The following is a 16,548-nucleotide window of genomic DNA, read 5'->3' as shown; positions in this document are numbered from 1 at the left end:
TCACTACATCTTAAAAAAATGAGACCATGGATTGTATAAGCAGGTTTATTTCCAGGGATAATGTCTTCTTTCTGACCACAGTTTATATACAAGTAACTTACATTGAACCACAAATGACTGGAGTGTATATTGCTTTCTGGGGAAAACGGACGACAGTGCTCCTGCCATACGTGGCCACTTCCAGGAGTCTGATCTGCTTCTTCCCAAACCACACTTGGTGCAGCCACTCCTCGGCGATGCTCAAGCCTCAGCAGCATTGTTAGGAAGGGGAAGGGGAAAGAGGAAACTGGATGCCTCATAAAAAAGCAGTAAATGATCTATGAAATGCATCTACATCCAGATATTTGTCTCATGAAGTTATAGATTGCTATGAAAACCTTCAATGAGAGTGAATTTCCTGAAATTAACACTTTAAGTAACAGAAGACCATCATGTTCAATACCTCACCCAACACCTCTGTCCAGACTACTGAAACACCAGACACAGTAAGATGTGTGTATGCTATTTTAAGATATAAGTGCTCAAATCACAACTTGATTCTAATCTTTAAACTATTACTATGGCTGATAATAAAAAGCTATCACACAGTTTCTCTGTGACACATTGCATGTTTTTAAAAAAAATGTCATTCTTTTGTTTGATCTGTTGTATTCAGGATGTAATTTAATATATTTTCCACATATGGTTTTGTTATAAATTCTTTATTGTCTTTTGGGGACATAATTATATGTTTTCCTTTAAAAAAACCCCTACCACTCATCTACAGTTTGAATGGCAAAGTTATTTTGGAGCAGATGCTTCTGATTCTGTGTTTTCTAGAAATCTTCTGAAAAGATTATTTCTGATTTTAGAAACCCTGACTTTTACTGGAACCTCTGAGAGAATGAACATATCTTTCTAGTGTATTTCTGAAAAAATTCAGGAAAGAGTTGTAAATGCCTCTTTACCATTTTGATTCAGATCTCAGCATCCAAGTGAAACATCCTACTAAACTTCTCCAGAAAGGGAGATTTGAGCATTAGTGGTGCCTATGTCTTTCCACATACTTCCTCTTTCGGTGATGTGGTCATTGTTTGTTGTTCTTTGGATTGTCTCTGAGAATCTATGTCTGTCTCTGAATGTTTGCAATTGTTTCCATTAGACATCTTCTGTCCTTTTATAGATGACCCAGATGCCCTACTGAAAAACATTTCTAGGGAAATAATGGTTCCTCTTCCGTGAGGCACACTTGTTTTCTTTTCTGGGTTTAGCTGTGGTTCCTGGCCTGTATGCTGCTTTTTATTGCTTACAGGAAAGGGCAGAGATATAATCAAATTGTAGGTAAGCTGGCTGCTGTCTTAGGTATTGACCCTGGCCTCCCACTTAGCATAGGTACTTAGTCCACAGCCCCCAGGCATTTTACCCAAAACACCACTACCTGGAAAACTAGTCCTTAGAACAAACTTTTTAAATGTCTCTTTCCCAAGATCATCCCTGGCCCAAGATCATCATCTCTAGACATATTGCTTACAAAACTTGCTCATGTGATAGAATTGCTATTCCTGTCATGCACCCTTCCAATGCTTCTGGGTAGAATGAAGGAGAAATTCAGTGGCAGCACTTTTGCTGTTTTGGAACATGAATCTCTTTCCTATCAGGGTTTTCTGCTTATCTCTCTTGATCTTGCACATGCTCCACACTAGTATTACTCATGCCACTTCATATACTGGTTGTCCATAGTATAGAAGATGGGATTAAATTGAGATGAACATCTTTGAAGACTTGTAGGTAACAACAGCTTGGAAGACTTTCAGTTGTAAGTCTTAAATAGCAGTTTGGCTGAGACAGATGTTTCCTGAAATGTAAGAAATTAGATTTAGAAATTGGAAGAAAAAGGATGATCCTTGACATGGAGGAGGATAACAGCTGTTGGCACCAGGACATGAAACTTGATATCAGCAAATTAAAGGAATTATTTAGTTAGTAGCCTCAAGTCTACTTGCTCAGGAGTGCTGACTGAGCGATGATGTGTTGTGAATGTGTTTTACTGGCTTCAGATATATCCTTGTGCAATCTTAAAATGCTTAAAGTTCAGCCTTCTCACTGGCTTGTGGCACCCTCCTTATAACTTTCAGTGGTCAACTCTGAGGCTACTCTACCCACGTCATGAACAAATCTATTACAAGTTATCCATCTTGAATATCTAAAATGTCTCAGTTAATGCCAGTATCCTATCCAGTTATGGCAGAGGTCACTGGGGGTGGGAAGTAGCTTATAGGATAGCTAGATATGTTCATATATGCTTTTCAAATTAGCCATCTTCTTAAGTTGGAAGTCTGGGATTCAAGTTATATTTGATTGTCACAGTCCATGTCCCCACATTCTAACCTATTTTTGAGCTCTTAGCCTGGAACCACCATACCAAGAGATTCTCCCTGGACTTTGTTCCATACAGGGTTGGCTAGACAAGGGCCTCTGAATATGATGACATATACCCTCTTTACACATTCTGTAGGTCTTTGGAGAGAAGGAATTGACTAGGGACCCTTATTGTGTTTTATGATTGCTTCATTTGTATTGGCCCTGAAGATCCCTTTGTTCCTAAAGTAGGCTGGGTACATTCTGCTTCCTAGAACTAGCCTCACAAGAAACAAAGGTATAAGCAAAGCTAAGGGGGAAACAGAATTATGCTTGAAACTTTCTATAGGCAGAGAACAATTCTTGGTATTGACTAGATATTGAGGAAGGGGAATGAGAAGTAGGGTGAAATTATGGAAGGAAGCTGGCAGGTTCATGATTTCTTTCTTGGCATGACTAGTCTTTCTTCATCATCTTCCTGGAGGTAGGGTTTGGTGCCAGTGTTCCTGAAGTGTTCTCCATGGATAAAAGGAGGTGAAGCTGAGTGCTGTCTCCATTTCAGGTTCTTAGGGGCCGCCAAAATGATGTCCCCTTTCCCTCTGTTACTGGTGAGCATCTTGTTTTCTGCCCTGCAGGCCAAGCAATTCACAAAATGTTCACTGTCTCAGGAGCTGAATGACCTTGCTGGCTATCGAAACATCACTTTGCCTGAATGTGAGTTCTCTGTTCCCTCATTTCATCCCCCTCCTCACCTGTCTTCCCTCCATCCTTTTCTCATTTTCTCTCCTCCACTTTCACTTAGTTATCTAATAGTTTTTTTATAGTTTAGCTTATTGTCTGCTCTTTTATTCAATTTGTTCCCCTGTCTTTCCTTTCTGCCAGTGTCTGATCCTTTTTTGAAATGTCCTTCTCAACTCATCAAGATTTTATATCCTTTGCCACCTCCTTTGGAGATTGGCTAGAAACCTTTTATATATATGAACTACAGTTCCTAATTTATGCTGATCCTAGGCATCTCCATGATACTCTTCCTCATATTTCCCTCAGGGATCTGTATCATATTTCATATCAGTGGTTATGACACACAAACCATAATAAGAAACAATGGCAATACGGAGTATGGACTTTTCCAGATAAATGATAAAGATTTCTGTGACAGCAGCCAGAACCTTCAGTCAAGGAACATCTGTGACATTTCCTGTGACAGTAAGTAGACTCTTTTACCTGTTTCTCAGTTTTTTCTGGAGCCCTTCACTGAGGGAAATCTCTTTTATGGGGTCAAATATACCTCTAGCTTCAGTGCCTTGGTTAGAATCTATAAAAATTGTGTGTCTTAGAGTAACATAGCTAAGTAAGAAGATATTTGGTTATTTCATGATCACCAAATACCCAGACAGTCCCCTGACATTCAGAGGTAGACATTCTGGAATTCTCTGGGAGTCTTGAAGTCAGATACTCTGCATTTTCTGGGTCTCAATGGATAGACTTGATTTCTCCAGAGATGTGCAGAGTATTGAAGAAAGTCCTTACTCAGAAGGGGGCATATTGACCTTTTCATATAGAAATATACTAGGTATAATCCTTCCTTTCAGAGAAGAACTAGACCCAGGGAATAGGGGTACTCATTAGCTCTCTGGGTAATACCTCTTAGCTCTCTCATTGCTTTCCTTACAACTCCTGCCAGAGTTCTTGGATGATGACCTTACTGATGACATAATGTGTGCCAAGAAGATCCTGGATATCAAAGGAATTGACCACTGGTGAATCCTCATTTTATTTTCTGTTATCCTCCACCTTCTCCTTCCCTTTACCCCCTTGGTCCATCACCACTCTCCCCTCTATCCCTTGGTCATTTAATCTGGAATAGTGTCCAAAACAAAAGTCATCTAGCAGACTCAGTTTTCATTTTTAAGCCTCCCTTGCTCTGCTTTTAGTATATGTGCTGTTGAAGTGAGCACTCCATTGCTCTGCTCTTATATGGACAACTTTTCTAATACAAGTTTCCTAGTGGAGGGCTGGTACCCAGGCTTCTTCTCACCTGACCTTTGATTTCTAACACCAATTATTTAAACTTATACCCTAAAGCAAGCTCTTGGTATCATTGCATATCTTGGTTTTCAACTACCCTACAATTTTCTTGGATTAAAAAAAATGGACTCTACTCTTTTAGATGACCTAGTATCCCTTACCATCTGTCTAGGAAAATGTCTCTGTGATTTTCATCCACCTTAGCCCTCCTGAGGTTGAAGCTAAATTCATTTAAAACTCAACCTAAGACCTAGTCAGCCCACTCACCTTGTCCCTTTTTCCATTATCAGGTTGGCCCACAAACCACTCTGCTCTGACAAGCTGGAACAGTGGTACTGCAAGGTGTTGTGAGTGTCTGCTGTCTTTTGTCACTGCTGCCCTTTCCACACATCCAGAACCCCATTTCCCTCTTGCTACCTCAATTTGTCTCTTTTTACCCCTGAAGATGATTTGTCTCTGAGCCCTGGATCCTGTAGTGACACTGTTTGACTCTTGATGACTGTTGTCTAACAATGCATGTCTGGTGTACTGGACTTTAGACACTTGCTCAGTGCTCCCAATGGCACTTTAACTGCACCAACAAATTCCACCTCTGTCATGAATAAAGAGCCTGATTTGAAGTGTTTGGCTGTATTTTTTTCTCTACAAGGAAAGGGAGGAAATAGGGTGGATGGGGGGACACTGAAGCCGTAGCTCATAGCCATATTCCTTCTCCATTGAAGAAGTAGGCTGAACTTACTGGAGAAAGATGCAGGTTACTTTCTGTAGCAATTCAACCAACTTTTATTGGTTACCCAGTAAGTAAAAGAAACCACAGAGGGTCTCAAAGTTGCTAAAAGGGCCTTATCTTTCAAGGACTAATAGAAGCAAGACAAATATTAATAAATAGTCATAATACATGGAATAGTATAAGGATCAGGAGAGGAATTAGAAATGTGCCCTGGGCACTTATAAAAAGAAAGATAATTTATATTTTGGGGGACATGGAAAAAATCAAGAAAGGATCAATGGAAAGGCTGGAATTTAGGCTGGTTTTAAAGTATAGATGGGATTTTTGACAGAAGGAGATGTGGAGGGGGGAGCATAGAATGTGCAGGGGATCCAAGGATCTAAAATGGATGGATTCAGAGGATTGAGACACTTCATTATCTGTCAAGAAGATCTGTGGATTCTCTCTCTGGATGTCACAGATATATAATTGGGACCTTTATAGTAATTCACTGATTCCTAAGAATTTATGTACCTGGGCCTTTTCGTTTGGACCCTCTGCTCCACCATTTCTTGTACTGCTTGTTTTTATGGAGGATGTTTGCAGAACTTTATTCTAATAGCTATGGGAAGTATGGAAGAAGAATCGGGAGATTTGGGTCCTAAAGTTTGTGCCACTCATTGATGGTTCATGGGCAGATCATCTCTGTCCTCTGAGATTCAATTTACTTATCTTAAAATGAATGTTTTGTATGGAAGGTTTTTTGAGATTTCTTGCTTTGACAATCAAGTATTAGAAAACTACAGTTTAATTTACCACATTTATTAATTATTGAGGAATAAAATTCACATTTTCTTCCTACCTTCTTTGTCCTCCTAAGATGTCTAATATTGCTGCTTATTCTCTTCCTACCCCAATACCTTTTGGGGCTTTCACCAGTTAGGTCGTGCTTCACTTGTCTTCATAACAAACCATCGACTCCCAAATGAAGTCCCCATGTTTAGAAAACTTGTAGATGTAGACATAGAGTGAGGACGCCATTCCCTCTATACTTACTGAAAGCAAACTCTCAGGAAATAACTTAGTCATATAATTTTAGTGTGAATTTAAACACAATGTGAAATACCTTTATAAATAAAAGAAATAGCATTTCATGTTTTCCCTTTCTAATTATGGGACAGTAAGCTTCCCCTGAGTCGTCAGGATTTATATATTCCCTGTGTATTATGTATTGTGTATGTGAAGAGGCAGAGTTGGATAGACAACAAGCCCACTGACATTGCATATTTACTTCTTACCTATTAACCTGCCACAGCCACATGCTCTAGAAAATATGAGGGATCAGCTCCAACAAGGGGCTAGAGAAGATTTTAGCCTGATTGGAGGATCAAGAACAGACAGAAGCCAGGCAGCTGTCATAAAGATAGCAGTCTTTAAAATTTAAAAAAGTTCATTCAATTATTTTACATTGGGTATCTATATACAAATATTTGTGGATTCCTACTGTGCACCAGTACTATGAAGCAGTTTTCATGTATTTTTTACTCATTTCAATTGTAAAATAATGTAGAAAGTAAAGTAAATAACAAAACAACTTGCTGTGTTCTTTGGTACAAGCATTTGAAGTCATTTGGAGTCTTCATTAGTAATTTCCAGGCAAACTACTATTCCTAGTCTATACTTATTATTTCCTAGCTTATAAATTTCTTTTGTTCCAAAGAACTCTGAATTATGAATTCTCTTAATAAATAAGATGCCCCCTCTTTATCCAGTCAAGTGTAGCTAGATTATTTTTATGACAGTCAGTGGTAGTAGTTCCTTTTTTCCTCCTTCTCCTCTACCTTCTTCCAAGTAAAAATTATATACATTTAAGATGTAAACTGATCATGATCACCACAATGAAGTTACCATTCTTTTTTTTTTTTTAGGCACTGAGGATCGAACCCAGGGCTTTATGCATGCTAAATGCACACTCTCCCATTGAGGCTGCATCCTCAGTCCTAATGGAAGTAGTTTTGACTATTGCAGACCTCTTGGCCTTTGTATAGAAACAGGACAGGTAACTGATGCTTTCTCCCTGAGAATTTACTGGAAATGGAATATCCAGTAGGATGGGAGCTGGGCATTTGTTTTATATTCTCCAACTCCTCTTTTCTCTAGGTCTGGAATGAGGTCCTGAGCCAGGCATGGATCAAAAGTGCTCTACCTTAATGTGGGACACTTCAAGGAAAAGACTGTCAGAGTGCAGTCCATTGACCAAGATTTGTGTGAGGAAGATTCAGAATGGTGCTCTACAAATATGCAGTCTCTTTCTCCTTTCTTGATTTCTCCTCCCTGCTACTTTTCTCTGACACCTTGTTGTGAAAGCAGGAGTTTAACTGCATATTATTAAATGTTCCTTTTCATATGTATTCTCACTTCCCCTTCCCTTTCAGTCATTCATTTTCTTTTTCATTTACCTAACAAACGTGTTAGCAGGATGTACTAGATGCTGGGACACAGAAGATATCAGCCAGAGGTTCTGCTTGCAGGGCACTTTTTAGGGGGGGATATTCACCTCCTCCTGTTCCTAGGATCATGCAACAGAAAGATCTCCTCAGATGGATTAATGACTTATTCCTTCATTCATTCCTTAAGTTGTCCACAAACAGTGAGTACTTGCTAGAATAAGTGGGCTACTTTTAAAGAATTAAAAGTTAAGGGGCTACTTTTAAAGAATGAAGACAAGAGGAGACAACCTTATTCTATTTCTTTTTAAGTTATTAAGGAGATGTAGATTTTGCCAGGGATCCTTTGGAACGGGGACAAAAGGGAATTAGCTTTCACAGTATCAAGATGGAACTTCACCAGAATGCAGTGGGATATTAGTGGTCTGATGAGTTCATTCACATTTTGTGCATAGACAACAGCAAAAGGGACATGGAGATGGAGAAAAGGGAATGGCATAAAGGAGAAGAAAAAATATATAAAATCAATAGCTGTAGAAATGGCCAGTGAAGCCCTGAAGATTTTCTTGTGCAGTGAATGTCACCCACTCTATTGTGGAGGTTTCCTCGTTTCTCTTGTCTGAGGACAGGTCCCCGGATAAAGAGAAGACAAATCTTCTGTTTCAGAAGTGATGAACACTGAGACAGCTGAGTGGTGATGGCTCATCCTGGCTCTTCCCTGCTCCTGTTTTCCCCCTGTAACGTTTCCTCCTGGTGAAGCAGGGGAGTCTGGGTTAGAAGATCAGCCTGGACTTTCTGGCCAGCACTCTCCTCAGAGCTGCCTTCACCTCCTTGTTTTTCAGGCTGTAGATGAAGGGGTTGAGCAGGGGGGTCACCACACTGTACTGCATGGATAACACTTGCTCCAACGCTGAGCCAGGAGCTGGAGTCATGTACCTTGTAGGGAGTTGCACAGTAGATAGAGCACACCGAGCTCAGGATAATCATCACAGTACAGTTGGCAGCAATGGATCATTCCATCCCTGCTGACTGCAAAGGCAATCCTCGGAGCTGAGCTGACCATCACTGGTGGTAGCATATGGAAATGACTGATCAGTGAGAAATCAGTCATTTCTGCTCTCAAATGCCCCCAAACACAAGTGATCTTGTGCAGAAAGCTATAGGAACTGCCATAAGGAAAGAGAAGTTCTGCAGCTTATAAAGGGCTACAGGTTAGAACAGAAATAATAAAATAATTTCATGCATTTCTATGGCACTCCATACTTTTCACAGCTTCTTGCCCAATAGTTATAATGGCAATATGAAACTTCCTCTTTTGCCCTCTATGTACTCATTTGTAAAGATATACTATGTTCTGATCTTGTGATGATTGTTCCTTGCACAGCCATATGTTTAGTTCACAATGCTGCCATTTTCCCCAACATTTATGGCTCTGGGAACTACCCTCAGAATTGTAACATACAATTTTTATAATATTTAGTGGAATGCTGGGTGTGGAAAGCAGAAGGATCACTGTGAGTTCAAGGCCAAACTGGGCTATATAGTGAATTCAAGGCCAGCCTGAACTACATAGTAAGACCCTGTCTCAAAAAAGAAAAAGAAAAAGAAAAGAAAACAACAACAACAACTTGAAATACTTAGTGGAACAAATATTTGTTCTTTTTTTTTGTACTGGGGATTGAACTCAGGACCTTGTGCTTTCGAGGCAGGTGAAGGAATCACTGAGCTAAATCCCCAGGCCAAGTATTTGTTCTTTTAGTTGCATTTTGTTTGTTTGGAAAAGAAGCCATGGCTGGTAAATAAAGTAGGAAATACAAGTGTCATGCAGAAGATAAGATCCAAGTTAAGATTAAGTTTTGGGACCCATCCTGTTAAATAGCACTGGGGCTATTTCTCAAAGAAGCATTATTATTATTTTTTTCAGTAGTACTATCATCATTGGAATAAATATAGATGGTACTAAGAATGTTCCTTATGGATTCTAATGTGTTTGATTAAAAGATATTCATTTTTTCCTGAGTTTTAAATATTATCTAATTTATCCCTTCTAATATTTCTGTAAAGTAGTAGAAAAAGCCTTATTGTCTCTTTAAGGGATATGAAAAGTTAGAGAGAGATTAATCTTCTGGCTCACATAAACTCTCCTGAATTATTCCTTATTTTCCACTTCTACCTTCTTATTTCCCTTCAAGTCACAGAAGATGAGAAAAGTATTGAGCAATTTCTCCAAGTTCATTTCCAGTTCCCTAATAGAGAGCACACACATAATTTATTCTTTCTTCTGGAGAGGGAGGGCTGCTTAGCTAAAGTCGTTTATGTTTGAGAGAAGCATGGTGGGAAAGAGCATGAGACTTCATTCGGCTGGCCCTGCAACTACCTTGTTCTGGGACCTTTGAGAAATTTCCTAATTACTTCCAAAACTGAAGTTCTGTACCTGAAAACAGAATAACAAGGTTAAGAATATTAACTACTCTTTGTTTGTTTGTTTTTTTGGTCTTGCTATGTAGCTTAGGCTGGCCTTGAGCTCACAATGTAGCCCAGGCAGGCCTCAAACTCATGACAATTCTCTTGCCTTCCAAGTGCTGTGTTCATGGCATGCACCACCACATCTGAATTAATAATATTAACTCTTATGGTGAGATGCATACTAAAATTGAGTTTGACATGTTAAGAAGTTGGTGTATAATAGATGCCTCACAAATAGTTATAACATAACCCTTGGGGACATCATCTTCCAGTAGGAAAGACAGATGGTATCTATTTCAAGGATGTTGTTTTATGTTTTGGCTTTTTTTTTTGGTATTGGGGATTGAACTCAGAAACTTGCACTCGTGAAGCAGGCGCTGGAACCACTGAGCTAAATCCCCAGCCCCAAGGATGTTGTTTTATATTTTTGCCTAGCACTAAATAAAATCATACCAAAGATTTTCTAACTTCCCTTTGAGAACTTCCAAAACAGAGGTTAATAAGGTAGAAAAATCTTTAATCTGGGGCCGGGGATTTAGCTCAATCGTTCTGCTGCCTGCCTTGCAGGCACAAGGACCGAAGTTCCATCCCCGGTACCAAAAAAAAAAAAAGAAAAATCTTTAATCTTTTTCTAAAGTCATTTTTCAAAAGAGTCAACTGAGTTACAAAAAGAAAAGGGTTTCTTTATACACCACAAAGCCAGTCCACAGGAGAGGCAAAGCTAGAGCTCAGGCTTCCTGAATTCTAGTATGGTTCTTTTCCTGCTACCTTGCAGTGCTCTGTGCTCTGTTCTACAGACTAAAGGCACTTAGAGTGAGAAATAAGCCACATGTACATTTAGGAAGTATAGTATGACATACCTGGAAATTCCTGAACCATAAAAGATGATGACCACAAGGACATGAGAAGAGCAGGTGGAGAAGATCTTGCCCCGACCCGTGGCAGAGTTGATCCCCAGGGCTGTCATGATGACACGGCTGTAGGAACCCAGTAATAGGACAAGAGTGCCAAGGCCAAGGACCACCATGGTAGTCAGGATGGAGATGATACTACTGTAGGGGTCAGAACAGGCCAACGAGATCACTGGAGGTAGCTCACAGGCAAAATTGCGGATGAGGTTGGGACCACACAGGTGCTGCTGAGCTAGTAAGAGAGTGTTAACTAGGCTGGCACTCATTCCGATGGCCCAGGATGCACCCACCAGGCCAGCACAGACCCTCCTGTTCATAGTCACCACGTACAACAGCGGGTGACACACAGCCTGGAACCGGTCATAGGCCATGACAGAAAGGAGGCAGGCTTCAGTGGCCCCTGAAAATATGATCAGGGAAATCTGGGCAAAGCATCCATGGAAGGATATTGTCTTCTCCTTAGAAAGAAGGGTTTCTAGCAGTTTAGGCACAATGACTGAGGAATAGAAAGCATCCAGGAAGGAAAGATGTCTCAGGAAGAAGTACATGGGAGTATGGAGCTGGGAATCAATACAGATAATTAGCAATATCAGCAGGTTCCCTATGAGGGTCAAAAGGTAAATTATGAGGAATAGCACAAAGAGTAGTCCTTCTATCTGAGAGTTGCTGGATAGTCCTAGGAGAACAAACGCAGTAACAGTAGTCTCATTGCCAACTTCCATGGAGCATTCAAGAATCCCTTCAGAGACACAAGAACTGGCAAGAATGCTCAAATGGGATACCAGTATCAGAGTATGTCTGGAGATGAGGCATTGTGAGTAAAGCTTCAGGACTGACCCAGGACAGATTGTGCAGCAGAGGCCACCATGGCATGTCAGCCCTTGTCATCACCTCCTAGTTCAGGGCAGTTACCTGTTGGCAAAAGAGGAGGAGGTGCAGAGGGAGAGGGTAGAGAATTAGGCCTAGAAGGGAAAGAGATGAGAACAAGGATTACTCTAACTGGAGGAGGAAAGGAAGGAGCTGAGGAGAGACCCCAGGATCCAAAGAAGTTCTGTTCTCTGCTTCCGGAGGAAACTGAGCTCAACCCACAGGCACATTGACTGGCATAGTGAATCAACAACAAACATTTGATTGACCTTCTGCCTGACAGACAATGATGAAAGTTTAAATGATGGGTAGAGGTCTTATGACACCTGATGATGGAGTAAATCCTTTCTCCATACAAAGGTGTGAATAAGTCATTTGAGTTTTTTATTTTATACAATTGGGAAAGTTTGATGTTTTCCAAAGTCCATTCTATCTTAACAGTTCTAAAGGTGGGAAAATGATCTTCCTGCAGTGTCTCTGGTACTAAATATAAACCTCTTCTCTTTTGTGCTAACACAGGTGGCCATAGCACCTGACTGTTCCGTTTTCATGGAAGCCAGAGAGCAGAAAGCCCTTAAAATAGAGGTGAGGGCTGTGCACAACAGGCAGTCTACGACCTTTCCATTTCAGGTCTCTGTGAATCTGTGATGTCCTTCTATTTTCATCCTGACCCCACAGGACTTAACACAAGTCTACAAAGTTTGGGCTATTTCCTGAGTTAGTACCAGTGGGTTTTGATAAAGCCAAATCAGACTTGGACCAACTTTTGTGCATTACAGAGACACCCACCCCTTGCAAAAAAAAGGAGGAGAAATAAACACCTGGTAAAATGTACAGCTATAGGGTTTATTCTAGATCAGAGGAAGGTAAAGTAGCCACTTTCCCTCCCCATGATAGGTAACTCAGGGAGGTTATAAATGAAGATATAATTTCTATTTATGGGGCACACTCACAGGTTCCAGGAGTAGGTAGTTTTTAAGAAGATGGATTTCAATGAGATTTATCTTCTCCTGGACTCTCTAGGGCAACAACAGCTGTCCTCGGTAAAGGACTCTTGTATGGCATTTTTCCAACACAGGAGCAAAAAACCACAGCTATGACTAGGGTTCTGTGGTGTTCTCTTGACTTTATCCTTCCTTTAGAGGATGTAGACAAAGAACTTATGAGCAAAACAAGAGCCCCATGGTCTTTCTGACTCTGCTTTCCAAATAACAATGGCCAGAGGGACTTGAGCTCAGCTCCAGACCCTGGAGAGTAAGGGAGGTCCCTGGAGAAATGCTTAAGGAGGAGGCCTGCCCTGTTCTGAGTGGGTTCTCCAGGGCCAGCTACTCCTCCTCTGCATTACTCTTGTTTCAGTGGGTTACATCATATAAGAGGGCTTTGGGTTGGTAAATAATTTATTTTTTAGTTCTATTATAGGTAAAAGTATTTCAAGAGGGTAATACACTTTATTATTTTTGGAATAGTTTTAGGTTCATATAAAAATTGATTGGAAGGTTCAGAGACTCCCCATTCCCCCCCACATTAAGTCTATTGTTACATTTTAGGTATACAATACAGTTACTTTCATCACTGAGAACTTGGACCTTTACATGGTGTATCTTTTTTTTTTGGTACCGGGGATCGAACTTGGGACCTTGCGCTTGTGAGCCAGGCAGAGGAACCACTGAGCTAAATCCCCGGCCCCTATATGGTGTATCTTGGTTCTTATTTTTTCCCCCTTCCCCTGCTCTCCCTCCACCCCCTCCACCCTTCCCTCTTTACAGAGACTTTGTTTCCATTTTTTCTTTTCTCATATTTTTCCCATCTTTCCTTTCCCCTACTCCTCGTACTTCCCCTACCCCTTTAGACCTTTTGTTCCTATTTCACAATATCAATTACACATTTTGATTTTTGTTTACACTTTTAGTTTCTCACACCAGAGAATCTATTTGATATTTACATATGTGTGTCCTATTTATTTCACTTAAAAGTATGGCCTCGATGTGCATCCATTTAGCCATAAATGTCTCCAGTTTCTCGTTCTTTATGGCTGAGTAGTACTCCATTTTATTAAAAAACCACATTTTCATTATACAGTCTCCAGTTGATGGGCAACTGGGCTGTTTCCAAGCCTTAGCTATTACAAACTGTGCTGCTATGAACATGGGTGCACATATATTGGGGTGGTATGATTCTTTTCATTCTTTTGGGAAGATACCCAGCAGAGGAATAGCTAGGTCAAATGGGGCCTCTGATCCTAGTTCTTTGAGGTATCTCCATACTGATTTCCACAGCGGTTGCACCAGTCCACACTCCCACCAACAACGGAGAAGGGTTTTTTTCTCCCTAAAACCCTGTCAGCATTTGTTATTGATTGATTTCTTGATAGCAGCCATTCTTTCTGGGGTGAGGTACAATCTCAGTGTTGTTTTCATCTGCATCTCTGGAATGGCCAGTGATGTGGAACATTTTTTCATATGTTTATTTGCTGCTTTTAATTCTTTGAGAAATGTCTGTTCATTTCAGATGCCCATTTTTGAATTGAGTCTTTATATTTGGGGGGTCTGATTTTTTAAAGTTCTTTATATATTCTAGATAGTAGTCCTTTGTCTGAGGAACAGCTGATAATTTTTTTTTTCCACATTGTAGGTTGTCTCTTAGCTGTGTTGGTGGTTTATTTTTTTTCAAGCAAGACTGATGAACTTTATTTGCTGGTGACAAAAGGCCACAACCCTTCAGTACTTCAACCTTTGGTCAACAGTGACATATAGGCAAGGTAAACCAAGGGGAGCTAAACACAAAAGTAGGAGACCAGGACAAAGGCACTGTGAGCCTGCACTGCAGGCTGCAATGTTTCCCAGATCTCATCAAGGGCAGATAAGCCAAAATTACTCACTGCTCTCCTTACAGACCTGGAACAATCAGTATGTTTTCCTCTGAAAGTCTTAATAGTTGATTTGGTTGTATCTAGTGTAATACAGGAGTCAGCCCTTATAACAAATCACAATTTCTGGTAAGATATGCTGCACACAATACATTCAGAATCACTGTTTGCTTTTTCTTCGCCTTTGTCTTTTCTTCCCTGAATGAGTGGGTGTTGGAGTCGCTGGTGTTTCCTTTACACTGGATACCGGCTGTTTGAAGACTATTTCATCATCTTTATCATCATTCATTTTAGCCACTTCAGATTTTCGTTTCTCCAAAAATGCTGGTGTACAAGCTGGTGTGGCCCTCTGGCTATCCACAGTCTTATCGGGAGTGACAAGAGAGCCTTCTGAAACCCTTTTCTTCTTCTCCTTAGGTATGCCTGAAGCTTATTCTTTTTTGCAGAAATCTCTTTTTTGTCTGAAACCTCTTTCTTCTTGATAGATAAAACCATTGAAGGAAAATTATAATCAATTCCTTTTGCAATTAATTTCTTCCTTAGTAATTTTTCTTTCTTTTTAAATCAATCTTCCATCCACAACTTTTGTAGAAGTGTCCGCTTATGATTATACCGTTTCACTGCTGGGTATACTGGATGATGAAATGGAACTTGCCAGCCTTTAAAAAGATCTTTATGTACCTTTTTGGGTGGCATAAAACGACAGACCAGGAGTCTTTCATCAAAGAGGTAGTTGTGCATTGTTTCAGCCACTATCTTGGTAACATCCTCAGATGCAAACTCCACAAAGGCATAGCCTCTGCTATTTCCAGTCCTTTTACTTCTGGACAGTCTGAATCTTGTAATATTGCCAAATTGGGAGAAATATTCTTTGATCTGGGATTCAAAAAGAACTGGAGATAAGAGACCCACAAAAATTACTCCAGGCATAAGTTCTTCTTTCTTTTTTTGCTGGGTCACGCGACGCCAAATCTGCTCCACTTCCTTCTGAAACTCGGCATCTTCCTGGGGGTTCAGAGACAGAATTGGTGCGGCAGGACCAGAAAACACCACCATGCTGAGAGCGCCCCAGCACCCCGGCTCCACTGTGTTGGTGGTTTCTCTTGCTGTGCAGAAGCTTTTTAATAAGATGAGATCCCAATTGATTCTTTGTGCTAGTTCCCGTGCTACTGAGATTTTGTTCATAAAGTCTTTTCTTATGCCAATGTCTTCAAGAGTTCTACCGAACTTATCTTCCAGTAAGTTTATTGTTTCTGTTTTAATATTTAGATCTTTGATCGACTTCAATTTTGGTTTAGTACATGGTGAAAGATAGGGGTCTAGTTTTAACCTTTGACAGGTTGAACTCCAGTTTTTTCAACACCATTTATTAAAGAGGTTGGCTATCTTTCCTCCAGTGAGGATGGTTGGCTCCTTTGTTGAAGATGAGGTGGCTGGGTATGTCTGGAGTTGTTTCTGTATCTTCTAACCTATTCCATTGATCCTCAGGTCTGTTTCTTTGCCAATACCATGCTGTTTTTATCACAGTGGCTTTGTAGTATAGTTAAGTGTTGGGGATTTTGATACCCCCTGTCATGCAGAGACTCCCCATTTTAATACATACACTGCCTCCCATACCATCAGCATCCTTTCTCACAGTGGTCCAGTTGTTATAATCAGTGAACCCATGTTGACCCATCATTGTTATCCAAAGTCTTTCATGTTCATTAGGGCTCACTCTTGGTGTCAGGCCTTCTGTGACTTTGGATAAATGTCTAATGTCACATATCCACTATTATAGTATCATTCAGAGTAGTTTCACTGCTCTTCTAATCATGCATTCTCTTCCTAATGAATCCTCCCTCCCTGAACCCCTGGCAATTTTTGATCTTCCTGTCCTTTTAGTTTTACCTTTTCTAGAATGTCATAGACTTGGAG

The 16,548-nt window shown here is 40.3% G+C and overlaps 2 protein-coding genes and 1 pseudogene across 2 annotated transcripts; 1 reads left to right on the top strand and 2 right to left on the bottom strand.

The window, feature by feature from the left end:
• The first annotated feature begins 676 nt into the window (after positions 1-676).
• Positions 677-5,046, top strand: Lalba (lactalbumin alpha). Its single transcript, XM_004863086.4, has 4 exons — positions 677-3,051; positions 3,385-3,543; positions 4,022-4,097; positions 4,656-5,046. Exons 1-4 carry the CDS (start codon positions 2,919-2,921, stop codon positions 4,714-4,716), a joined length of 429 nt encoding a protein of 142 aa, XP_004863143.2. The 5' UTR covers positions 677-2,918; the 3' UTR covers positions 4,717-5,046.
• A 3,248-nt stretch (positions 5,047-8,294) lies between these two features.
• Positions 8,295-11,620, bottom strand: Or5bs1 (olfactory receptor family 5 subfamily BS member 1). The gene is made up of 2 exons (XM_004863184.2): positions 10,848-11,620; positions 8,295-8,457 (listed from the first exon to the last, which is right to left on the bottom strand). The coding sequence occupies exons 1-2, from the start codon at positions 11,618-11,620 to the stop codon at positions 8,295-8,297; spliced, it is 936 nt and encodes a 311-aa protein (XP_004863241.2).
• Positions 11,621-14,791: 3,171 nt separating this feature from the next.
• LOC101701929 (MKI67 FHA domain-interacting nucleolar phosphoprotein pseudogene) lies at positions 14,792-15,687 on the bottom strand (annotated as a pseudogene).
• Positions 15,688-16,548: the final 861 nt, after the last annotated feature.

This window comes from Heterocephalus glaber, unplaced genomic scaffold, assembly GCF_053883595.1.
Source record: "Heterocephalus glaber isolate CG9 unplaced genomic scaffold, H.glaber_assembly_v1.0 deba00001733, whole genome shotgun sequence".
Classification (NCBI taxonomy): domain Eukaryota; kingdom Metazoa; phylum Chordata; class Mammalia; order Rodentia; family Bathyergidae; genus Heterocephalus; species Heterocephalus glaber.
The sequence above is the reverse complement of the archived record's forward strand: the minus strand, read 5'-3'. Positions and strand labels throughout refer to the sequence as shown.